At 37.6% G+C, this 25621-nt stretch overlaps 2 protein-coding genes across 2 annotated transcripts in view; both read left to right on the forward strand.

Annotated features, from left to right (window-relative positions):
- The window catches only part of naa15 (N-alpha-acetyltransferase 15, NatA auxiliary subunit), a 44086-nt gene extending 29429 nt beyond the window's left edge, over window positions 1-14657 (forward strand). Inside the window, exons 14-20 of the mRNA XM_003221656.4 lie at window positions 2092-2305; window positions 2801-2994; window positions 7526-7634; window positions 9008-9106; window positions 10244-10387; window positions 12854-12951; window positions 13246-14657. Coding sequence (XP_003221704.1) covers window positions 2092-2305; window positions 2801-2994; window positions 7526-7634; window positions 9008-9106; window positions 10244-10387; window positions 12854-12951; window positions 13246-13446 — 1059 coding nt within the window. The 3' untranslated portion in view covers window positions 13447-14657. The remainder of the gene's footprint in view (window positions 1-2091; window positions 2306-2800; window positions 2995-7525; window positions 7635-9007; window positions 9107-10243; window positions 10388-12853; window positions 12952-13245) is intronic.
- A 2532-nt stretch (window positions 14658-17189) lies between these two features.
- rab33b (RAB33B, member RAS oncogene family) lies at window positions 17190-25617 on the forward strand. Its single transcript, XM_003221655.4, has 2 exons — window positions 17190-17734; window positions 21578-25617. The coding sequence occupies exons 1-2, from the start codon at window positions 17489-17491 to the stop codon at window positions 22016-22018; spliced, it is 687 nt and encodes a 228-aa protein (XP_003221703.1). The 5' UTR covers window positions 17190-17488; the 3' UTR covers window positions 22019-25617.
- Window positions 25618-25621: the final 4 nt, after the last annotated feature.

Consider the following 25621-nt stretch of genomic DNA (forward strand, 5'->3'; position numbering starts at 1 on the left):
ACAACCCATCATCCACGCCTCAAGGTTGATACAACAAAAAGAAAAGAAAAATAAAGTCCTAATTAGAGGGAGAGGAATAATTGTTTTTATCCAATTGCTGCCAGTTTAGAGGGCTAATCTCTGCCCACTTCGTTGCCTAGCAACCAAGGGACAGCCAGGTTTCAGTTAGGGGACAGGCCGATGTAGGCCTCACTTAGACTTCTTCCACAGATTATCTGATTTGAACTGGATTATATGGCAGAGTAGACTCAAGGTCCTTCCACACAGCTATATAACCCATTTATAATCTTATATTATCTGCTTTGAACTGGATTATCTTGACTCCACACTACCATATAATCCACTTCAGTGTGCATTTTATACAGCTGTGAAGAAGGGGCCTCATATAATCCAGTTCTAAGCAGATAATATAAGATTAGAAATATACAGTAGAGTCTCACTTATCCAACATAAACAGGCCGGCAGGATAAGTGAATATGTTGGATAATAAGAAGGGATTAAGGAAAAGCCTATTAAACATCAAATTAGGTAATCGTTATACAAATTAAGCATCAAAACATCATATTATACAACAAATTTGACAGAAAAAGTAGTTCCATGCGCAGTAATGCTATGTAGTAATTACAATAGTCTCACTTATCCAACACTCGCTTATCCAATGTTCTGGATTATCCAATGCATTTTTGTAGTCAATGTTTTCAATATATCGTGATATTTTGGTGCTAAATTCATAAATACAGTAATTTCTACATAGCATTACTGTGTATTGAACTACTTTTTCTGCCAAATTTGTTGTTTAACATGATATTTTTGTGCTTCATTTGTAAAATCATAACCTAATTTGATGTTTAATAGGCTTTTCCTTAATGCCTCCTTATAATCCAACATATTCGCTTATCCAATATTCTGCCGGCCCATTTATGTTGGATAAGTGAGACTCTACTGTACTGTATTTACAAATTTACCACTAAAATATCACAATGAATTTAAAACACTGACTACAAAAACATTGATTATGAAAAGGCAGACTGCGTTGGATAATCCAGAACATTGTATAAGCGAATGTTGGATAAGTGAGATTCTTCTTTAATATGAAATAATTACTGGGATAGAATAATGCAGAACAATATAATCTCTAAAACCAGGACAGTAAATAAACAGGGGAATTCCACACAGGAAACAATCAGGGCCAGCTAACACCTCCCAACAAAAAATTAACTCAGGGAGGAAACAGCCAGGCTTTAAAGCTGCAAGGCCATTACATCCTAATCATTTTTCCTAATTGCAGCATTCATACTTGCCTCCAACAGACAAAAAAAAACAATCAGAAATATTGTATATTCACAACCTTTAGGAAATAATATCCCCTGATGGCGCAGCGTGTTAAAGTGCTGAGCTGCTGAACTTCTGGACCAAAAGGCCACAGGTTTGAATTGGGGGAGCGGAGAGAGCCCCCACTGTTAGCCCCAGCTTCTGCCAACCCAGAAGTTCAAAAATATGCAAATGTGAGTGCATCAATAGGTACTGCTCCGGCGGGAAGGTAACACCTCTCCATGCAGTCATCCCACATGACCTTGGAGGAGTCTATGGACAACGCCGGCTCTTCGGCTTAGAAATGGAGATGAGCACCAACCCCCTGAGTCAGACATGACTGGACTTAACGTCAGGGGAAAACCTTGACCCTTGACCTTCACTACCACCAATTCCTCAATACTTTATTTCCCATACCACCAGACTTCGCCACAGCAACGCGTGGCCGGGCACAGCTAGTATTTTTATATTGGACCCAAACAGCACGTGTCTTTTGCCCTTTAATGTGTCACCAGAAGTGTGTGAGTGATTAAGAAATGTATGTTGTTGTGATACACAAGCTCCTGAGAACTTTTTAGCTGGAAAATTGAAAGGATCAAAACATGTGACTATATAACATATAGTCACGAGATATAGTGCTTTTCTTAAGGTGTACACTTCAATTATTGAAAATAGCACTATGTTAGCAGCTTTGACCTTTATGAGCCAGAAATTTCATTTTATATATGTTTGTATTTCTGTGATATCTGATGCTTACTAAATAACATGATCTTGTTTTAGCATTTTGTAGAAATCACAGATGACCAATTTGATTTCCACACATACTGTATGAGGAAAATTACACTTAGATCCTATGTGGACTTATTGAAACTAGAAGATGTACTTCGGCAACATCCGTTTTATTTTAAGGCTGCCAGAATTGCCATAGAAATATACTTAAAGCTTCATGATAACCCCCTCACAGATGAAAACAAAGAGCATGAGGCTGATACAGGTATAATATATTTTTAGAACTTGTTGTATGCAACATCACTACCAGCTTTGTGGATATGCTGAGTAGCAAGGTCTTTCCTGTGCAATCTTTGCTACTACATGAGGCAAAATCAGTGGGTAGCTTTCATTGCACTGCATGCTGTGTGTTGTTTAGAAACTCAGATATCTGGTTAACATTTTAGAGAGTTCAGCTGTAATTGAGTGTAAGTGTGTAGACCAGAAATTCATAGGGATGAATTTCACCACAATTAATCTGATATGAAAATGTAGAATTAATGATCCTAAAGATGTATTTGGAATTTATTCAGATTTTTGGGATTGCTCAGGTTAAGGGTGAGTTAGATGAGCGACTATATTCCCTTTGAAACTAGCTGGTCTGGGGCCAGAAGACTTTGGCTAGAAAATTGAGTTAATAGATTAATAAGTTTATCTGTAAGAAGCTAGGTGAAAACCGAGTCTTCTAAACATAATTATAGATTTTTTTTCTCCTGAATAGCAAATATGTCTGATAAAGAGCTAAAGAAGCTACGTAATAAGCAGAGGAGAGCTCAGAAAAAGGCTCAGCTGGAAGAAGAGAAAAAGAATGCTGAAAAAGAGAAGCAGCAGCGGAACCAGAAAAAGAAAAAAGATGATGACGATGAAGAAATTGGTGGACCAAAGGAGGAGCTTATTCCTGAGAAATTAGCTAAGGTAATTCAGTGACCCTATTGTGTAGATTGTATTTTAACCTGCGCTTATAGAGAACTACTAAAAAGAATTCATAGTGTACCAGTTCAGGATTGATTTTTTGCAATCATGAATCAAGGTATCCACAGTCACCTGTAATTTCTGAGTTATTCTGTTGATGAAATATCAAGATGGAAACAAATAACAACAACATATGTGTGTTACTGTACATGTTAAGTTATTTGGAATGAAGTTTCAAACACAAAGGCATACATACATATATGGCTTTTCCCTTCTTATTTACAAAACTCTTTTCAGATTGAACCATCAGGTGAGTAATATTTTTAACATCCATTAATATTGTTGACTGCCATATCTGATCTGTTAAGCAAAATATGTATCTAAGTTAACTTAAATATGAAAACACTAAATCTTTGTATCAAAAATTAGTATAGTTTTAGGTTGGTACATCACGTGTTATTTTGTACTCCTAATATCTTCACGAACATGGAACTCAAATACAGCAACCTAACAAAGATAACTGGGGGACCATAATATATGGAAACCCTCAAAACAAGAAGCATTGTATTAGTCGTGTGTGTTACAACTCTAACGCATTGCTCAGATTATTGAGTAACGATTGTGACAGAATCAGTTTTTAAATAGTACATACACTAGAGTAGTGGTTCTCAACCTGGGATCCCCAGATATTTTTGGCCTCCAGCTCCCAGAAATACTTTTAAAAATTTTTTTATTAGTTTTCTTAAAATACATCAGTACCTTCCATACTCTTATATTTCACACTTAATTCATTGTATCAATTATATATGTATATATATCTTTTATGTTGTTTTATTCACATCTGTGCCCCCCCTCCGAGCCACTTCCATTTACATACTCTTTCCAAAATATCATTTCTTCTTGTGGAGGTAATTTCCCATCTACATCTTTTAAACCATTCTCAATAAATTTTCCCCAAACTTCGTCAAAGTCGTTTTCCTTTCATACCCCTTTCCTGACTCTTAACCTACATGTCAACTTATCGTTTATTGCTAATTTCCATAGTTCTTTATACCATTCTTCAATTTGTATATTTATTTTACCTTTCCAGTTCCTTTCTATCAACATCTTTGCTGCAGTTAGCATGTTATTTATTGCATCCTTCTCTTTTTTTTCAATTTCTTGACATTATATAATGACAATATTTGCACTTTTTCCTATCTTCATATCCATTATAGCTTCTGTTTCTCAAAATACCTTCCCCCAAAATTCATTTACATATTTACATTGCCACCACATATGTATATGTGTGCCCACCTCCTGGCAACCTCTCCAACAATTTTTGGGCATGTTTGCTATCTTTACTGGTGTTAAATACCATTTCCAAACCAGTTTATAATAATTTTCTTTAACATGTATTGATGAGTTCCTTAAATGTCTTTCATCCCATAACTGTATCCAATCCACTTCTCTTATCTTAATCCCTAAATCTTCCCCCCATATCTCTCTTAATATTGCATCCTTTATTTTTTCCCCTTAATTTCAATTATTATCTTATACATTATACAAAGGTATTCCTTTCATCTTATGGTATTCTTCCATAGCTCTTTCCTTTTGTATCATTTGTTCAAATTGTGTACGTTTGCCTCCTTCCCCATTCTTTTTTATCCAGTTCTTGAACTATTGCTCTAACTGTAAGCAATGGAACCATGACAATTTAATATCTCTAAATTCTCTCAGTATAGTTTCTTTCTTCATATCCGCTTTTATCCAATCTCCAATTTTGTCTATATTCTTCTCTCTTAGTTTTTTCTCCAAAATACTTTTTAGATTTTTTGGGAATTTCCTATCCATCATTATTGGTGTTAATGTTGAACTTTCTAACAATAATATTTTCTTGTATCTATTCCAAATTTCTAGAACATTTCTCAACACTGGGTTTTTTACTCCCTTAATTTCTTTCCTTTTTAAATCCTTAAAAATATATATTCCATTTTTTTTCCTCTGCTTCTTCCGAACCTTCCTCCAACCATTCCAAATCCTCCTCCTTTATCATCCCTTCTATAACTAATCTCATTCTGTTTGCTTCATAGTGTTTTTTAATGTTGGGAAGTGCTAGACCTCCTACCTTCTGTGATCTATACCAAAGTTGTTTATTTAATCTATTTTTCTTGTTACCATTGCAATATTTATTATTTGTTGCCATTTATTTAATTCCTCTTCTGAAATCTGTAGTGGTACCATTCTAAATATAAAATTTTTCTTTGGAAGAATTTTCATTTTAATTAACACTATCGTGTCGAACCATGATAATTTTATATTTTCATATTCCAGTAATTTCTTTTGAATTGTTTTCCTTAATGTTGTAACATTTACCTCTTCCATTTCATGTAATTCCTTAGTTATAGTTACTCCTAGATATTTTAATTTATTCTTAATCTTTAATCCCATATTAGCCTGTTTCATAGTCTTTTTTGTATAGTTTAGTAACATAATTTCTGATTTTTTTCCAATTGATTTGTAAACCTGTTATTTTACCAAATATCTCTAAATGTAACTTTATTCTATCCATATTGCTACACATATTTTTAATTGTCAACACCGTGTCGTCAGCAAATAAGCTAACTGTTTGTTTTGTTGTTATTCCCACACCTTCTAATTTTGCATCTTTCCTTATTACATTTGCAAGTAGTTCTATCACTATGGCGAACAATATCGGCGACAAAGGGCAGCCTTGTCTTGTTCCCTTCATTACCTTTATTTCTCTTGTCACTCCATTGATTATTGTTACTATCGCTGTATTATTTGAATAAAATTGTTCTATCAATCCTTTCATTTTATTCCCCATTCCAAATTTATTCATAATTGTTTTTAATGTCCTCCATTTCACACAGTCAAATGCCTTAAATATATCCAGGGCTAGTATCCCTACTTTTGTTTTTTCCTGTTGAGTTACCCAAACTTTATTTATTACTCTCCCTATTAAATTTAGCATTTGTCTCCCTTTCACGAAACTACACTGATCATTCTTTATATATTTGTACATACAATTATTCATATTTTTAGCCATTATAGCTCATAATATTTTTGCATCTTGGTTTATTAGCAATATAGGCCTATATGGACCTGTAACTGTCAAATCCTTATCTGGTTTTGGTATCAGTATTGTCAGGGATTTCCTCAACAAGTCCGGTATTTTTTCCTTGCACAAAATTCCATTATATAACTCCATTAATTTGGGTATCAACATTTCTTTAAAAGTTTTATAAAATTCTGGACCTAGTCCATCCAAACCTGGGGCCTTCCCAATCTTTAATTTTTTTACTAGTTTCTTCTATTTCTTATCTCTCAATGGGCTTCTCTAGTAATTCTTTATTCTCTTCTCCTAATTTACCCTCTCAGTTTTCCTCTACATATTTCCTAATTTCTTCTATGGAACAGGCCTTTGTTTGGTATAATTTTTTATAGAATTCTTCAAAAATCTCTATTTTTTCTTTCATTGACCTACATATTTCTCCTTTTTTATTTCTTATATTTCTTATATTTTTCATTTTTTTCTTTTTTTTTTGCATTGATCTAGCTAGCATTTTTGAGTTTCTATTGCTATATTCAAAAAATTCTCTTTAAGTATATTAAATTTTCTTGAAACTCATCAATCTCAATTTTATCCAATTCTTCTTTTTTGGCCCTTAATTTTATATATGTTTGTGTATCTACATTTCTAATATAATCCTTCTCCAGCTCTTCTATATCTTTTTTCAAACTCCTTTTCCTTTCTTCCTCTTTAATTTGCTTGTCTCCTTTATACATAAGCCTTTTATCACCGCCTTCATTGTATCCCACAGCATTCCTTTTGGCATGTCTCATTCATTTATTTCCCATGTTTCTTGCCATGCTGGTAAACTGGCTGGGATTTCTGGGAGTTGTAGGCCAAAAACATCTGGGGACCTCAGATTGAAAACCACACCACTAGAGTCATATTAATTATTTTAAGTAAGCATGTTCCTTTTAAAATTGACATCAAGCAAATCTCTGAAATGAAACATGGTTCATTGTGGACATTAAAGACTTCAGTCATGCTTTTGTTGCCCTCATAGATCTGTAGCTGGTCTTCTTCATTTGGTTTACGGTGTTCTCATAATTTATTAGTATTTTTCAACTTGTGGTTGACATTAAAATATAAAAAGAGAAATATGTGTTATAAACTAACAGAAATAGTGAAAATATTCAGCAATAGTCTTTCAACTTAACATGATTTGAATTTAGATGATCTGAAAACAAATTGGAGAAAAACCTTAGATACTGTAAAGAGCCTTGTATAAAGATGTCATAGTTCCCCTTATAAATGGGATGCCTTTCACTCATCAGCTATTTAGTATAAAGAGCACAGATTTTGTTATCAACAGAATGCAGGTGTGCCTTTCTTACTCTCTGTAGTCAGTCCCTTGCTCCATGGTGACTAACAAAAAGAATTCCAGGGGAAACCACCTCTTTATAGATATTTGACAAATATTTTGAACATCTTTTATTTTGGTAAATTTCTTTGTATCTTTAGGTTGAAGCGCCTTTGGAAGAAGCTATTAAATTTTTAACTCCATTAAAGAATTTGGTGAAGAACAAAATAGAAACACATCTTTTTGCCTTTGAAATTTACTTCAGGAAAGGTAAATAAAAGATACCTTAAAGTGAAAATGACCAGCAAGCAAGTAAAAGTATAAAGTTGTGTTGCTTGAAGCTTGAGTCTTGCTCGTTTCCTTCATTTGAGTTCATTGTCATGGACTTTTGAGTATCTTGGGTGAGCCATAAAGATCCCCATAAGATTGTAGGGAAATGCCATTAATGATGGGTATTTGTAATACACCCAAGATACTATAGATTCGCAAGGCTGGTACTATATTTCACCTGCAGACCATATTTACCAGGATCTCATCTATGATTTAGGGTTCTGAAACTTTTAACAAATGTTGAACAAATGTTAATCTTCATTTAAAAGCAAAATACTATGATGGGAGTCTCCCTAACTGTTAAGTTAGGGAGACATTATAGCCATGTACAAATACGTGAAGGGAAGTCATAGGGAGGAGGGAGCAAGCTTGTTTTCTGCTGCCCTGCAGACTAGGACACGGAACAATGGCTTCAAACTACAGGAAAGGAGATTCCACCTGAACATCAGGAAGAACTTCCTCACTGTGAGGGATGTTCGACAGTGGAACTCTCTCCCCCGGGCTGTGGTGGAGGCTCCTTCCTTGGAGGCTTTTAAGCAGAGGCTGGATGGCCATCTGTCGGAGGTGCTTTGAATGCGATTTCCTGCTTCTTGGCAGGGGGTTGGACTGGATGGCCCATGAGGTCTCTTCCAACTCTACTATTCTATGATTCTAAGTAACGTCATAGAATTTGATGTGCAAACAACAGATCTTAAACAGCCACTTGCTGGCTAACTGGACCTTTTATTTCCAGTGCAATGACAATAAATGATACAAGTGAAAAAGATAGTGGCCATGATCCTTTTCCGTGCTATCTAAATGAGACGCCTTTGTTATAGCCTTGCACGGGAAGGTAGAAAAGGCAGTCATTAGAGTAATGAACCATTATTTTAATGTAGTCATCAGCAGGATTCCAGCTACTGTGTGCAAGTATTATTATTATTATTATTATTATTATTATTATTATTATTATTATTATTATTATTATTTGTTTCCATCCTACTGCTAACTGAAATATTATTCCCATTTTCCAACCTTTGTGAGAAAATGCTTAAGGCGAGGACAAATAAGCTGCTAGAAAAGCCCCCGCCTTTTGCATATGGGATTCTTCAGATACCAACCTTTTTTGTTATTTTAAAATGTGTTTGAATTGAACTATAATTTTTAACTTGTATTGGTAGGTTTTATGAGGATCTCAGAAGATATAGCAACTCAAAATAATGATTTCATTTAGTCTAGTCATTGAGTTTTTCATATTTTTATCCTTAGTTTTTCTTCCCTAATAAATGAGAGCATTTTGTAATACATTGTCAAATCTATTTTTCCTTAAACAGAAAAATTTCTTCTTATGCTGCAATCTGTGAAAAGAGCATTTGCAATTGACCCCGGTCATCCATGGCTTCATGAGTGTATGATTCACCTATTCAGCAGTGGTATGAATCTATGCTTTATGACCTAGCAATTGTGCTTGCAGAAACTAGCATATGGACTCATTGCTTGAAGATCATGAAATTCTCAATTTGTTATAAAACATACATGCATATATTCTCTAATAGTGAGATTCCTTTAGAACAGCTTTGGACAATTTTGATCCTCCACTGTCTTTGGCTACAAGTCCCATACAACTCCATTAGTATCTTCTGTTTAGAACTCATGGGTAGCTGATATAGATATGGTGAAGACTGGTGAACAGCTTCCAATCAGAATAAATAGAGTTGGTAATCTGGCTCATTGCAAAGTAATTTCATGCATTCTCCCAATTTCTAGATTTATTTATTTATTTATTTATTTACAGTATTTATATTCCGCCCTTCTCACCCCGAAGGGGACTCAGGGCGGATTACAATGAACACATATATGGCAAATATTCAATGCCAACAGACAAACAACATTCAGTTTTAGACAGACACAGAGGCATTTTAACATCTTTCCAGCTTCATGATTCTGGCCACAGGGGGAGCTGTTGCTTCACCGTCCATTGGTGGCTGTTCTTCCTCATTCTTTTCCTCGTGTTTTGCTGGCAGTTTTATGGTGTTGTAGATTAGTTAAATTAGCCTCCCGCATAAAGCGTACCTAAATTTTCCCTACTTGACAGATGCAACTGTCTTTCGGGGCTGCATAGGTCAACAGCAAGCCGGGGCTTTTTTTTTTTTTAATGGTCGGAGGCTTAACCCGACCCGGGCTTCGAACTCATGACCTCTCGGTTGGTAGTGATTTATAGCAGCTGGTTACTAGCCAGCTGCGCCACAGCCCGGCCCCCCAAAATAAAACAATCTTAGTTGTAAATAAGTAGATGGACTACTTCTCCCAGATTCTGAAAAGATCAAAACAAAACAAGAAGTATCTGAAAGTTTGAAACAATTGTTATTTTTTTTTTTAATTTGGAAAATGGGCATTTAAAAAAAATTAGAAACAATGAAGTGGGCCAGCGGGGGGTTGTTACCTGTTTTAAAAGATAGTCAGTTCTCTGGATGTCCCCAGAAGAGAGGAATAATAGCAACTGTTATATGCGGAGAAACAAAAATGGAATAGAATAGAATACTGTTAATTAATTGTTTTTAATGCTTTAGTTTCAGAAAGCAAAGATTTACAAGAAACAGTCAGAACAGTGTTGAATCAAGAAATTAATCGGCTTTTTGGAGCAACTAATCCAAAGAACTTCAATGAAAGTTTCCTTAAACAGAACTATAATTCACTACCACACAGATTATCTGGTATGTAATTTGCTTTGGATTTCCAGGTTTCCTTCTGAATTTTTAATATACATAACCCCTGATCCTACCTATGCAGTCTTCTCGAACATGTTAGCTTTGTTGATGCTAAGCTGTCTTTCACCAATAGGAATATATGAGTAAGTGGGGGGGGGGGGGGGGAGAGTTAGGGCTAAGCTCCAAGCTCCATGAGCTTCTCACAGTATATATTTCTTGGATGTGCTACAGACTTCAAGTGAGGTTTCAGATATTTCCCATATTAATAAAACTTCCATAGGGAAATGAAACTACCCAGATTTTGGGTTTTTTTTAAAAAGCAAAGTCAAATGTTTGAATTCCCTACATGTGACTGCTGGCTATTGGCATGCTAACAGTTGAAATGGCTATGATACTGCACTTCTTTACAAGACAGTACAAAATCATGATATACAACTGCAAAATTGTGGGCCCACTTTCATAGTGAAGTAGCTAAAGACATATACAGAAGTGATTTACGTGGCTATCACAAGTTGCAGCAGAATTGCATAAAACCAGCTAGCTCTGAGGTTCCAGTTGTTGTCCTAACTTTTAACACACACCCACCACCTCCCTCTTGCTGCCATCAAATCTCTGGGGGCCATTTCAGACAGGCCCTATATCCCAGGATCTGATCCCAGGTTTTATGTTTATGCCAGATTATCTGGCAGTGTGGACTCAAATAATCCAGTTTAAAGCAGAAAACCTGGATTCAGATTCTGGAATATAGGGCCTGTCTGGAAGGGCCCTGGGTCAGCAAGAACATCCAGGCTGCTTCATATGAAGGGCTGTTCAAGAAGTCCCATTTCTTACATAATGTCAAAGTAAAACAGTAACAGGAGTATGCGCAAACTGGAGATCTTTAAAGCAGTGGCAGAGCTACAAATAAACTTTATCAACTTTATTATGAAATTGAGAGTACATCTACACTGTAGAGTTAATGCAGTAAGACAACACTTTAAATGCTATGGCTCAGTACTGTGGAATCGTGGGAATCATAGTTTGGCAGGGTCATTGCATTATTTGGCAGAGAAGGCTAGAGACCTTGTCAAGCCGCAGTTCCCAGGATTCCATAGTATTGAACCATAGCAGTTAAAATGGTGCCCAGTTGCATTCACTCTACAGTGTAGATGCACCCTAGGATGGTGGAGATCTGAGTGCAGCATCAGTGACACAAAAGAAGTCCCTGGAAAGATATGCTCAGTTATCACTGTGTTCTCAGTTAACACTCCAACAGTGCAATTACACTGTCCCCATCATGTGTCTTCTCTCCTGCAAATGTTATAATGGTAACAAATGTATCAGTTTATGTTGCTTTCTCAGTAGAGTTTGATAAACCATTGTTATCAATTGTAATGCCAAAATAGTATTTAAAAGATGGCTCTGTGCAATCCCCCAACAAGCATCATTTGGGGTTTTGCAGTGGATATATCAGAAGGTGCTTCAAGAGTTGCATCATAGCTCAGTGTTGAAAAAAGGGTGGGGCAAACCAAGTATCAAAAGCCTGTCTGAAGTAATAATGAAATGTTAGCTGTGGAATTATTGTCATTATGCCATTCATTTTATGAAAGAAACCCGTTTTTGCACAAGTCCTAGCCCTGCCCTCTCGAATCTGATCATGCCCACCATTTCCTGGTTACTGGTTGTCGATGTTGGTTGATGCATTTTTATCATGTTTTTACTGCTTGTTTTAATTAGATGGTTTTTATGTTATGCGTTTAATTATGTTTGCTTGTAATCTTTGTTTATACTGGACTTCGTCCCCATATAAGCCGCCCTGAGTCCCTTCGGGGAGGTGGTGGCGGGACATTTAAAAAAGTTGTTGTTATATGTTGTATGTTTATTCTTTATTAAACCATTATATGAAGGATGCTTAAAAATATGTAGAGTGATCTACTAAGTGCATACTGTGATAACATATGTTTCATAATTTTTTTCACTTGTATGTGTGACTTCATTGCAACTGGCAGTGGTTATACATTTTCCTGACATCAATATGAAATTAGCAACTGTATCTTTGGTTCCATGAGACTTTCCTATTCAGAAATAAAATTAGACTTCTCCTCCCTGCCATATGATAAATTGTACTGTTTCTTCTGCTTCAGATACAATCAGTTCTAGCTGTATCTTTACATGACCACACGTGTATTATGTGACAGACAGGGTATTTAAAGATTAAGACTGGGATCTTGAGTTCCTCTGAGTGTATTTCTGCACATGCAATACTCCTCCCAGCAGAAGGGAGAAGAAACATTTCTCCTCCCACCCATGCAGTCCCTTTGATAACATACTTCAAATGTATTCTGTATGAAAATAAGTTGTTATACATCTTGTAGAAATGCTCTTTTTGTAGAAGGGAAAAGGAAGTAAATCTAAAAGTACATTTGGGGAATTGCTGTGGATGGGTTTTGTTTGATTCAGTTTATGCTCAACTGAGTTTTCTCTCTCTCTTAGCTGCCAAAATGGTGTATTATTTGGACCCTACTAGCCAGAAAAGAGCCGTGGAGTTGGCAACTTGCCTTGATGAATCCCTAATAAACAGAAATCTTCAGGTAATTAACACATATTTATTTATTCCCTTGGCAGTTGGTGTTGTTTTTACAAACCAGTCTCTTGTGTAAAAAAGCTTGGAATTCTTTGTTTTAGATAATTATATATTTTCACTAGATTGGGGCTTTAGCATCTGACTGATTTAATTCTTTAGTAAGTATATAAAAGCCATTTTATATACTCTGCTGACTATGGACACTGTATTTATCTCTGTAAAAACATCAAACTACTGGCAATGTAAACAACTGAAACCCAAGTTCTCTTTAAAGGGCTAACAGTTTTTTTTTCTCTTTTAGACTTGTATGGAGGTATTGGAAGCATTGAATGATGGTAGCCTTGGAAACTGTAAAGAAGCCGCTGAAATGTACAGAGCAAATTGTCACAAGCTTTTCCCTTATGCTTTGGCTTTTATGCCCCCTGGATATGAAGAGGATATGAAGATCACAGTTAATGGAGATATATCTGCGGAAACCGAAGAACTGGCCAATGAAATCTGAACTTTTTTTAAAGGAGTGGAATGATTTTGGACTGTATCTGGTGTATAATATTTTTGTCACGCACCTGCTGATTGTTCTAACTACACAGAGAATGGAAGGAGTAAAAATGGTTGCCTTCAAAGTTTTACTTGTTTTGTCCTGCTGACGAAGTATATAATATAAAGTAACGTATTACTGGATATAGGTGGCTCAGTTAAAGAAAAAACTAAGCACTGCTAAAATTGAAAAGTTTCCTTATCTACGTACCCCATTTTAAAGCTAATTTATATGGAATCTGAAGGCTCAGCACCCATTGGAGCAGGTGTGTGGCAGAAATATTACTTTAAATTTGTCTTGTTGAGATGACTATCTCAGACAGCAAAAATGCTGTTTTAGCACTGGATCCTTTCACTGAGCACAAAGAGTTGTTGGGGCTTTAGCATCTGACTGGTTTTGATACAGAGATACACTTTGGAAGTATGCAATGTGAATCAATATTTGCAAACAAACCTGCAACACATATATAATGCTGTTGTAGAGACTGGGACTTAAAAGTATGAAGCATAATGACAAAACATAAGGTGTTCAATAAGCTTGTTGTGTCTCCGAAATTCACTGCACGTGATCAGTTTGGCGTTCTTGCACCACAGTTTTTAAATGAAGAAATGGGTTAGGACATCCTCTTGTTTTAATTAAAATTCGAACAGAAATCAACATTGCTGTTTAGGAGATGAGCATGATAGCATCATTTGGCTAAACCTTTTAAAACTGTAGCGCAAGAATCAAATGAAATTATGCACTGTGATGTGGCACCAACTCTTTAGAAAGACAGCATGAATTTTTCACATCCAGTGAAAATCAGAATGAACATAAGCTATGGCTTGAAATTTCAAAGAGGAACTCGTGGCTACCAATTTGTGACTGATCGAGAGACTTAATTGTTTAAAACCTCGGCAGGCCTTGTTCACGTTATGCAGAAAAAAGTGCTGCAGTTTAGATACCTCTGGAACTTTTCCACAGTGTCACAGGTTTGTAATACTTGAAGCCCTACATTTCTAAGAATATATTTCTTGCTCAGTTGTTTCAGGCAAGCCCATGACTTTGTAACTTTTAACGGGCCCAAGATTTTTTTTCGATAACAGACCAGCTTCTTATTCCTGCAGTTAAAGATGTAATTTCCTTTGTCAAACATAAGGTACCAAATATAATGCAATAAAATGTTTTGAAAAAGAGTTGTGTGATTGTAGCATTCGAAAACTCTTTATCAGGAAAGGGTAAATGTAGTGGAAGACAATATAGTAATGGGTATAAAGAGTCACAATGTTGGTGAAATGCCACAATGCATAATGCAGCAGTGGCTGGAGACACTACTCCCCTTCCTGCCCTTTTTCTCCAATAAAAGTTAATCTCAAGGGACTGTAATTTGCAACTTGGCAACAACGGCTCCTAGAGTTAATAGCAAATAACTCGACAAAACATAATCCCTCTGTGAGGACTACTAATTCCATGGGAACTTACATTGCTATTGTGTTTCAGTGAGATCTAAAGGCTAGCGTAGGAAATGGTTAAATTTTTTGCCAATCTGAAAGCTGACACTAAGGTTTTCAGTGTTGTAAATCTCTTTAGAGCAGTGGCTCCCAGACTGTGGTCTGTGGACCACCAGTGGTCCGCAAGAACTAAAATATGATCCACGGCCTCACCGTTACTACTACCAATAATACAGCCCAACCAAAAACATTTTTTTCTTCGTGTCTTTTGTTTTAAGCCTGTTCCTGGGGTTATTTGGGGGGTGCTGATTCATTGGCTAGACCACATCAGTTCTAGATTATTAAATATGGTTTTTTGTGGGAGAGCAGATGGCGACTACTGGAATGGTATATGTTCTGTATCAGAAACTAGAGCTGATGTGGTCTATCCAATGTAATTATCTGAATCAGCACCCCAAATTACTAAACCAAATCTAAAGTTGACCAAAAACTGATTCGTAACCCTTTTGATACTGGAGAGTGGTCCCTGGTCAAAGTGTTCCCTGGTCAAAAAAGGTTGGGAACCACTGCTTTAGAGAGACTATTGCTCTTTCTGTGATAAGAATTCAAAGAAAAGTACTGTGTTGTCATTAATCTAGAACCTTGCTTTGGGGTCATATGTACATCTCTGGAAAAAATATATGTTGTTGTTATCTTGCATTAGCTGTAATTTTAATGAATTGTTAGATAATTTTTCTCCTATTGACTAATAGATAATGTGGCAATTTTATTACAGCATGAGCAGCATGGATTTGCTAGTCAGATTTCACTTAACAAGGCTCCAAGGGTTTTTAGGGCCTTTCTACAACATCCAGTGCTATTTTATGAAATGTTTCCAGGCCAAGTATGGTCAAAAAATTTGGTTTGCTATTATCTGCAGTTTCAAGTATCCATGAACGGTCTTGGAACATATCTTCCATCGATAGGGAGGCTCATACTGTATATTCCAACGCAGACTTAAAGCTTGAGCATATGTTGCAAAGATATGAAGCCATCTGTAAGTTATAATTTTGGTATACATTTTTCTCTCATACCAGCTGTATGGCCATACCGCTGGTGCATCTACACCAGGCATGAGTGAACTTCGGTCCTCCTGGTGTTTTGGACTTCAACTCCCACAATTTTAACATCCTCAGGCCCTTTCTTTTTTCCCCTCAGCTGCTTAGGAAGGGGCTTGAGGCTGGGTTACTATGAGTTTTCTGGGATTAATGGCCATGTTCCAGAAGTATTATCTCCTGACCCACATCTATGGCAGGTTGTGAGGCCTCACAACTGCTTGCCTGATTTCCAACAAACGTCATAACCTCGGAGGGTGCCTGCCCTGATGTGGGTGTAACATCAGGAGAGAATGCTTCTGGAACATGACCATGTTTATTCATTCAGTTGCTTCCAATTCTTTGTGACCTCATGGACCAGCCCATGCCAGAGCCGTTGCCACCCCCAGCTCCTTCAAGGATTCCATCCATCTATTTTGCCCTTGGTCTTCCTTTTTCCTTCCATTTTCCCCAGCAACATTATGTTTTCCAAGCTTTTCTGTCTTCTCATCATGTGGCCAAAGTACTTCATCTTTGCTTCTAATATCCTTCCCGCCCCAGTGAGCTAGTCAGGCATTATTTCCTGGAGGATGGACTGGTTGTATCTTCTTGCCGTCCAAGGCACTCTCCGAATTTTCCTCCAACACCACAGTTCAAATGCGTCTCTTCTTTCGCTCAGCCTTCCTTATGGTCCAGCTCTCGCATCCATAGGTTACTATGGGAAATACCATTGCCTTAACAGTGTGGACTTTCATAGCCAGTGTGATGTCTCTACTCACTATTTTATTGAGATCGGTCATTTCTCCCCTCCCAAGAAGCAAACATCTTGATTTCTGGGCTGCAGTCTGTGTCTGCAGTGATGTTCGCACCAAGAAATATAAAGTCTGTCACTGCCTCCATGTTTTCTCCCAGTTATCAATCAGTCTGGTCGCCATAATATATATATATTTTTTATGTTTAACTGCAACCAAGCATTTGCACTTTTTTCTGCTCCTCCTCGCATACAGCCTAGAAAACTCACAGCAACCCAGTCATTCCAGCCATGAAAGCCTTTGACAACACATGGGCTTGAGCCTGTTTAAGAATTGTAGGAGTTGAAACCCAAAACACCTGGAGGGCCGAAGTTGGCCGATGCCTGGTAAACAGATTGGCCAAATTGGTGCTTAGAATTTGAAACAAAATCTCGCGCAGTGCTGGTTGCCTTGTGTACAAAAAGAACCCGCTCCTCACTTCTCGCGAGGTTTTCTGCCGCCACCGCCGGAGAAGAGAAGGAAAACATATGAGGTCACTCTAGCTAGCACAGTAGTATATAGTATAGTCCTTGCCAGGAAAAGGGCGGAGCAATCTTTACGAAGTGGCTTCACCGACGTGAGCCTATGGGAGGAGAGTAATTTCGATTGGCTGCTCAACCCGCCGCGAAGGAGGGAAGCGGAGGGCGCGCGCGGGGCCTGCTTTGAAGCGGGCACCTGCTGCGCGTGCGCACACTCCTGGGATGAGCGCGCCATGGCTGCCGCTGTCGCTGAGGTGGAGTCTTCGCTGGAGTTGAGCTTACCGGGTGGCGGCGTCCCCGGCTTCCTCCCTCCGGCGCGGTCCCGCATCTTCAAAATCATCGTCATCGGGGACTCGAACGTGGGGAAGACGTGCCTCACCTACCGCTTCTGCGCCGGACGCTTCCCGGAGCGCACCGAGGCCACCATCGGGGTGGACTTCCGCGAGCGCGCCGTCGATATCGACGGGGAGCGCATCAAGGTAACGGAAAGGGGCCTCTCCAGGCCACTCGGGCCTTCCCGGGTGTTTTGGACTTCAGCTCCCAGAAGCCCTCATCGTTAGCCGAGGCAGCTGAGGATTCTGGGAGTTGAAGTCCAAAAACACTTGGAAGGCAAGAGTTGAGAATCTGCGCGTTGACACCACTTGTAACTGCCACAGCTCGGTGCTGTGCAACCATGGGAGTCGTAGTTTCACGAGCCCTTGAGACTTCTCTTCTCAAGAGGGCTGGGGCCGCACCAAACTACAACTCCAACGACTCCATGGCAGTTAAAGTGGTGCCAGACTGCTTTACTTCTGAGGTGTGGATGTCCCCTCAGCCTTTCTGGGAGAGCTTTCTAGCACCCAGTCGTTTCCTTTTGGAAATGCATGATCTTTCAGAGGAGAGCCAAAAACCCGTTAGAGTAGAATCTTCTTAAGTAGTACACAACCAGATATAATTATGCAAGCCAATTTGACTTTCATTTGTTAGACTGATAACCTGTTGTCTCTGATCTGTGTTGTTGAACACTTTCATGGCCGGAACCACTGGGTTGCTGTGAATTTTCCGGGCTTTATGGTCACGTTCCAGAAGCATTCTCTCCCAACGTTTTGCCCACACCTCAGAGGTTGTGTGATCTGTTGAAAACTAGGCAATTGTGATTTATTTATCTGTGGAATGTTCAGGCTGGGAGAAAGAACTCTTGTCTGTTTGATGCAGGTGTGAATGTTGTAATTAGCCGCCTTGATTAGCATTGAATACCCTTTCAGCTTCAGTGTCTGGCTGCTTCTTGTCTGAGGCAATCTTTTATTGGGAGCTGTTAACTGCCCCTGATTTATTAATGTCTGGAATTCCCCTGTTTTCTGAGTGTTGTTCTTTATTTACTGTCCTGATTTTAGAATTTTTAATTACTGGTAGCCAGATTTTGTTCATTTTCATAGTTTCTTCCTTTCTGTTGAAATTGTGGATTTCAGTGGATTCTCTGTGTAGTCTGCCATGGTGGTTGTTAGAGTGGTCCAACATTTTTGTGTTCTCAAATAATATGCCGTGTCCTGGTTCATCAAGTGCTCTGCTGTGGCTGTCTACTCTAGTTGAATTCGTCTGCATTGCCTTTCATGTTCCTCAGTTCTAATTAAGGTGGCCAGTTGCAACATTCACACCTGCCTCAGGTAGACAAGAGTTCTTTCTCCCACCCTGATCATTCCACAGATATATAAACTCTTGCCTAATTTCAAACAGACATCACAACCTCAAAGGACCCATAGATGCAGGCGAAACATCAGGAAAGAATGCTTCTGGAATATGCCCACACAGCCCAGAAAACTCACAGCAACCCAGTGATTTCGGCCATTAAAGCCTTTGACAACACTTTTGGAAACGCATGATCTTTTAGAGAAGAGCCAAAACCCCATTTGAGTAGAATCTTCTCAAGTGGTACATAACCAGATGTAATTATGCTAGGAAATTTGGCTTTCACTTGTTAGATTGATAACCTGTTGGTCTGTTAGGAAACAGAATATGTCAGTGCACAAAATATCAGTGCTTCAGAAGTGTTTTTCAGTTGCCCAGAAATACATCTACCCTTCCATAAAACAACTTGTTTTATATAATGCACTCAAGAGACAAAAATGAAGTAAAGGCTTTGGTTAAATAATGTATTTGCTTTACTCACAACCATCATGTGCTCAGCATGACACAGGTACAGAGCTTATCAGTCCAGTTTCAGGTATGTTTGAGATAGTTCCTGTGTGTAGATAGCACAGGGTATCTTTCTTACAACAACAGTAGGCATGTGTTGGTCTGAGCAGTCCCAAAATCTAATAGAATCTGAGGTCTGAGCAGTCTCAGAGCAGATCAAGTGGTCTCCAGCCCCTCCTTCTCAGGAAACAGAGCAAAAGAAAGAAAGCTGCATAGTATACTAGAACATACATATAATAAGCAACAGGATTATATGCAAACAAATTACTAGGGGAGGCTTGAAGAAGGTTGTAATTTCCAACACTTCTTTTCTCAAGAGGGCAAACTACATCTCCCAAGACTCTATAACAGTTAAAGTGGTTCCAAACTTCATTAAGTCTCCGGTGTAGATGCCTACTTACTCTTTCTGGGAGAACTTTCTGGCAGCCAGTGGTTCACTTTTATTGAATAGATTTTTTTTTAGAAATGTTTAGTGATTTTAACTATTTTTTATACCACTATATTCTATTTTAATGTGTACATGATTTGTGGTAGAAAGTGTACATATTTATTTTATGCTTGAATATGGTTAGCCGCTTCGAGTCTCTTTTAAGAGAGAAAAAGCAAGGTAGACATAATAATAATAAATATCCTTTCCTTTTACTCAGTTATGATTTTCGCTTTCCCCCCCTCTTAGCTTCCAAAGCGATACGCAGCAAAAAAGTCAAAGCGTTCTTCAAACATAAAAGGAAGCCTAAGGGCAGGGAACTGTTCTTCTTTTCCTTGATAAGCACCACATTCAGAGATTGTTGCTGTCGGGTGGCTTCAAGCCGTTTCCAACCAAACCTTATCACAGGTATTTCTGGACAAAGGTTGTTCAGAAGAGATTTGCTGATATCTTCTTCTGAGGCTGAGAGAAGGTGACTTGACCAGGATCACCCAATGAGTTTCCATAGCCAAGTGAGCTTCATGAGTAGGGATTCAAACCTTGGTCTCCAGAGTCATACTACAGTATTCAAACCACTGCACTACATTGGCTCATGTACGTGTGTGTGTGTGTGTATATATACACACATATATAAACATACACGGGGTTCCATGCAGTCATGCCGGCCACATGACCTTGGATGTGTCTACAGACAACACCGGCTCTTCAGCTTAGAAATGGAGATGAGCACCAACCCCCAGAGTTGGACACGACTGGACGTAACGTCAGGGGAAACCTTTACCTTTTCTATATAAACTTACATACAGGCCGGCAGGCAGGCTGGCCCCAAGTTACAAATATCCAACTTACAAATGACTCATAGTTAAGAACAGGGGTGAGACAACAGGAAATAAGAGAAATATACTCCCTGGAAGGGAAATTCACTCCTGGAAGAGTTATGGGAAAATATGTCTTAACCAAAGATTTATTTCCACAACAAGCCACATTTTCACAAAATGCCGTTGAGAGCTTAATGTCTCAATAGCATAGGGAAGGGTTAACACCCCTGTGGCGTTTGTTTTGTTTTCTGTGCCCGTTTAGAAGATTTCATCTCACTTTCTGTCCCTGTGATAACTGGATTGTGAAAAATGTGGTGTTTGTGTGTGTGTGTGTGTGTGTGGCTGGAGTCACACTTAAACATGTACCAGTTCCAACATACATAAGCATTCAACTTCAGAACAAACCTACAGAACCTATCTTGTTCGTAACTTGGGGACTACCTGTATTATTGTGTTGTTGTTACAGCTTGGGTATCCCTTATCCAAAAAGCCTGTGACCAGAATTAATTTGGATATTAATTTTTTGGGAGGATTTTGGAATACTTGTATTTGGAACTAGGTACATAATAAGATATCCTGGAGAAGAGACCCAAGTCTAAACACAAAATTATTGTTTGTTTCATATACACCTTACACACAATTTTAAATAATGTTGTGCATGGAACAAAGTGCACCTCCCTGATACAGAATTGAGGCTATGTTTTCTTTATCGGTTTTAGCAGTTGAAGTTTAGAGGAAACTTCCTTATGGAAATATGCATTTATATGTGTCCTATTGGAATTTCCCCTGTTCCATACATGATTATTATGCGTCATCCATCCATAAGTGAAGAAAGGTAATGACTGTGGAAAAGTGTTGTTTTACTGAAATAGAATCAATTGTGTTTCTTGTCTTTTTCTCTCTAGATCCAGCTCTGGGATACAGCAGGGCAGGAACGATTCAGGAAAAGCATGGTACAGCATTACTACAGGAATGTACATGCAGTTGTGTTTGTATATGATATGACAAACTTGGCTAGTTTTCATAGTTTGCCGTTGTGGATCGAGGAGTGCAAGCAACACTTACTCGCCAATGATATACCCCGGATTTTGGTTGGAAACAAATGTGATCTGAGAAGCGCAATTCAGGTGCCTACGGATGTGGCTCAGAAGTTTGCCGACACTCATAGCATGCCGCTCTTTGAAACGTCTGCTAAAAATCCGAATGACAATGATCATGTGGAAGCTATATTTATGACACTGGCTCATAAGCTCAAGAGCCATAAGCCACTCATGCTGAGTCAGCCGCCTGATAACACTGTCCATTTAGAACCTGCAGCAAAGCCTGCCATAACATGTTGGTGTTAGCTCGCAATATCTTTGCAGTCATCCCCATGTTTGCCAGTGCTATAGAAGTGTGGTGTCAATAACGTTCCAAGTGTAGTAGGGAATTATGTGGGATCTGCTGGGCACTTTATTGTATGTCCTCACGTATAAATGTATTTCACTTTTAATATTTGCACTTTGTAAACAGTAGCATCTGACTTGATGAAGTTCAGCTGAAAATTAGTGAAGATTAACCTGTGGTTCCATTAAGAAAGCATAGTTTTGAGACCCTCCACTTCACTAAACAAAGATAGATATTCATATTAGGTCAAATCACTGATGCCTTTAGTGTTCAATTGAGCATACCACTATTCTGTAGAAATCCAAAGACTAGTATGAAATTATAACCTAATTCCTTTGACAAATGTATGAAATCTACACACATATCATTCATATCTTAATCATGTAATAGAAGAAAGACTCAACAGGAATACTACATAGTAGTGCAACTTGCCTGCCATCTAGTTTATCCCAAATTCTGCAGCTTCATTAATTCACAAGTGATAATTTATATAGTATGTTTTATCTGCCTTAAGTTGTGTTTTTCTTACCTCCGTGTTATATTTTCATAGCTTTGCTCTCTTGTGTAAATATAAGAGAACGAGGGATAGGAACAGCTTTGAGGGAAAATAAAAGATGATTTAAACATTATTTAATTCAAATCATGTTTTTTCCGAGACGAGCATCATGCAAATGTAGTGGAGATTGGAAATAATACTAAAATTAGGTTTGTTAATATATGTTGCCGCTATAGCCATAGGAATTACTTCCATTCAGTAATGGTGATGCTTCAAAGATGTGTTCATCAATAGGATTACAAAGTATTGCTGTTGAATGTGTGCCTATATCTTTAAAAGTTCCAGAAGAGGACCGATCAGTGTGTATCTTACTTTGTTATCCACTGAACCTTTGATTTCACTATCTATGTGGTGAATGTTAAAGTCAGCAGGATGAAGGAAAGGAGGAGGGTTATTTACATCATAGTTTTGGAATATTTATAGATACTGCATGGAATCTAGTGGACTGCTTCAGTGCTGTGAGAGGAACTGGGAAAGAAATTAAAGCCCTTGCACAGGTCCCGTCCTCTCTTGCACCTGAAAAACTGCTCTAGCATTCAGATAAACTCTTTGGAGCCAATTCTAGGGATAGAGGGAGAGGAATTTTCACTGTGCTACCAATTAGGCTGTAGTATGAAGTTGAATTTAAGCCATGTAAACCTACAGGTTAAGAGGAGCTTAACCTGTATCCTGGTATAGTGTGTTGGTTAATTTGTGATAGCGTTGTAGATATGTACATTTTGTACAGCTTCCAAACTAGCCAAACCATTAATCTTGATTCCAAATCTGTTGAGGATCAGAGTGTCCAAATGTAGGATTTGGGATCACAGAGCCTATTGCACTAAAAAGGATCAGTGAATACAAAAGTGTGAACAGCAGCATCTGAAGGACAAATGGTAGCCAAGTTAATTTGCGACATTGTGTTTTTGCAGGAGCTTGAAACAACTTAAGAATTTGTAGTGGGCCATAACATTTCTACTTCTTAAGCCTTAGCTATTAAAATATGGGAAGGACATATATAAAGGCAGTTGTGTTCCATAAGAAAAGTGAATGAGTTTTTTTAGTAACACTTGAAAAGGTTCTTCAGATGTATTTGCAGTATAGACGACTATATGACAGGGGAGGCTTAATGATTTTGCATGGACATCTTTCTACCATTATACCTGGCCTTGTTTCTTATATTTCCTACCTATAGGAGGAATCTTACCACTCATAGGAAATGCAAGGGAGGGGTAAGCTTTCCTGTACTCATTGTGTAACATGCATTAGTGACATGATTGGCCAATTAAAGGCCTTCCAGCAGCTTATTATCAGCAAGTGAATGTTATGCTGCCGCTTTTATGTAAGTTCTTGCTCAGTATGGCAGACCCTCCATTCAGAAATATTAAATTGATTTAAGTCTGCACTCATTTGAAGAATTACAATAGTTTTAAAAAGGAGTATATTTCCTTTGTTTTCAGACAATGCAGTATATCAATTGCTCTTGATGCATTGCTCTTGGTGCAAATGCATTGTCTCCTGCATGAATGAGAATGGAGATTTTCATTTCATGTTTGTATCCTGCCTTTCCTTTCATAAATGTAGTTAACCATAATAGTCTGCAATTTCTAAAATTGGTGCTAGCTGGCTGCTGTGTTGTAACTTGTTAATATATTAAAAATGGCTGTCCAATAATGGAGAGTTATTTTTAATACATGATTTTATTGCTCTGTTAGGTTAGTTAACTATACATTATTTACCAAAATATAAATGTATTGCAGAGATCTTATTCTTATTTTTTTTCTTTCAATACCCATAAGGGGTTACTGCAATCTTTCTGATCCTCATTCTTAATTATGGAATTAATATTTTCCACATGTCCTGGGTTCTACATTTTGTCTTAGGCTGCACACAACCTATTGGTTACACAGAAAGGGAAATGAAGCCATGAATCCCACCTCACCATAGAATTTTATTCAAATGAAATGAAGTGTCAGTATTTTATGTGAAGATTTTGAGAAAAGTATGCTAAATGTAGTTTGCTTATTCTGTATCCACTCTGTGCCGTTATTGGAAGAACTAAATTTTGAGTGTCAAATGAAGCTTTTATCTTGTCTTCAAGATTGTGTTCAGTCATTATGGTAAAAGTTTAATTGCCAAACATATACAGAAAAACAAGCATTATTCTTTTACAGATGGTAGAGTAATGTAAAAAAAAATACTAAATTTTAGGTTTAGAAAAATGTATGTATTGCACCTTAAATATAAAATGTAGGGAACACAATCTGCTTAAACTGTGAGGATTGATTTTCTCCAAAATTTTTAGATAACCGTATCTTTTCCTTTTTTTTACATCCTTTTTGGAGGCAAAGCATCTATCACTGCAGTTGTGGCATCATTTTCGTCTTTAGCTTTTGTATAACATTTGAAAAAAGGGACTTTAAAAAATCTGCCATAAACATTAATTTCATTTTGGTTTACTTATTTTCCAGGAAAAATCCTCTTTTTATGCTAAGTGTCTTAAAGGATTTTTGGTAATATGATTTTTAAACATGGTTTACATTCTTTTCTAGAGGACTTATCTGTTTACTTTGTATCCTTAATCCATTTATGTAAAGGATAGATTTATTGCAAATAAAGGCAATGCATGTCTGTAAATTTTATCATCTCAGAGCAAGCACAAAAATACAGAGCTCTAAGCACACTGGGTGGGAAGTCAACAGAAGAATAAGGCATATGGATTCAACATGTGAAGGCTGTCATGGTTCCTAGTGGCAAGAACTTTTTGAACAGTTGATTTGAAACTAGAAATATAATTATTCTGGCCTATAATGGAACATTCAGCTTTTAATATGTTAATCATCAATTATTTTGATAGTATTATACAGAGTACTGTTGATCCAGATGCTTTTGAGTTTAATAATGCTTTACTCCAAATTTTTGTTTTTGTTTTTATTGTTCCAAAACAAAATGAAGGATTTTTGTATGTTTCAAAATGATCACAATGTGCCACTGTCTTAAAGTAATAAATACTCGCTCATATAATTTT

This window comes from Anolis carolinensis, chromosome 5 (assembly GCF_035594765.1).
Source record: "Anolis carolinensis isolate JA03-04 chromosome 5, rAnoCar3.1.pri, whole genome shotgun sequence".
Taxonomy (NCBI): Eukaryota; Metazoa; Chordata; class Lepidosauria; order Squamata; family Dactyloidae; genus Anolis; species Anolis carolinensis.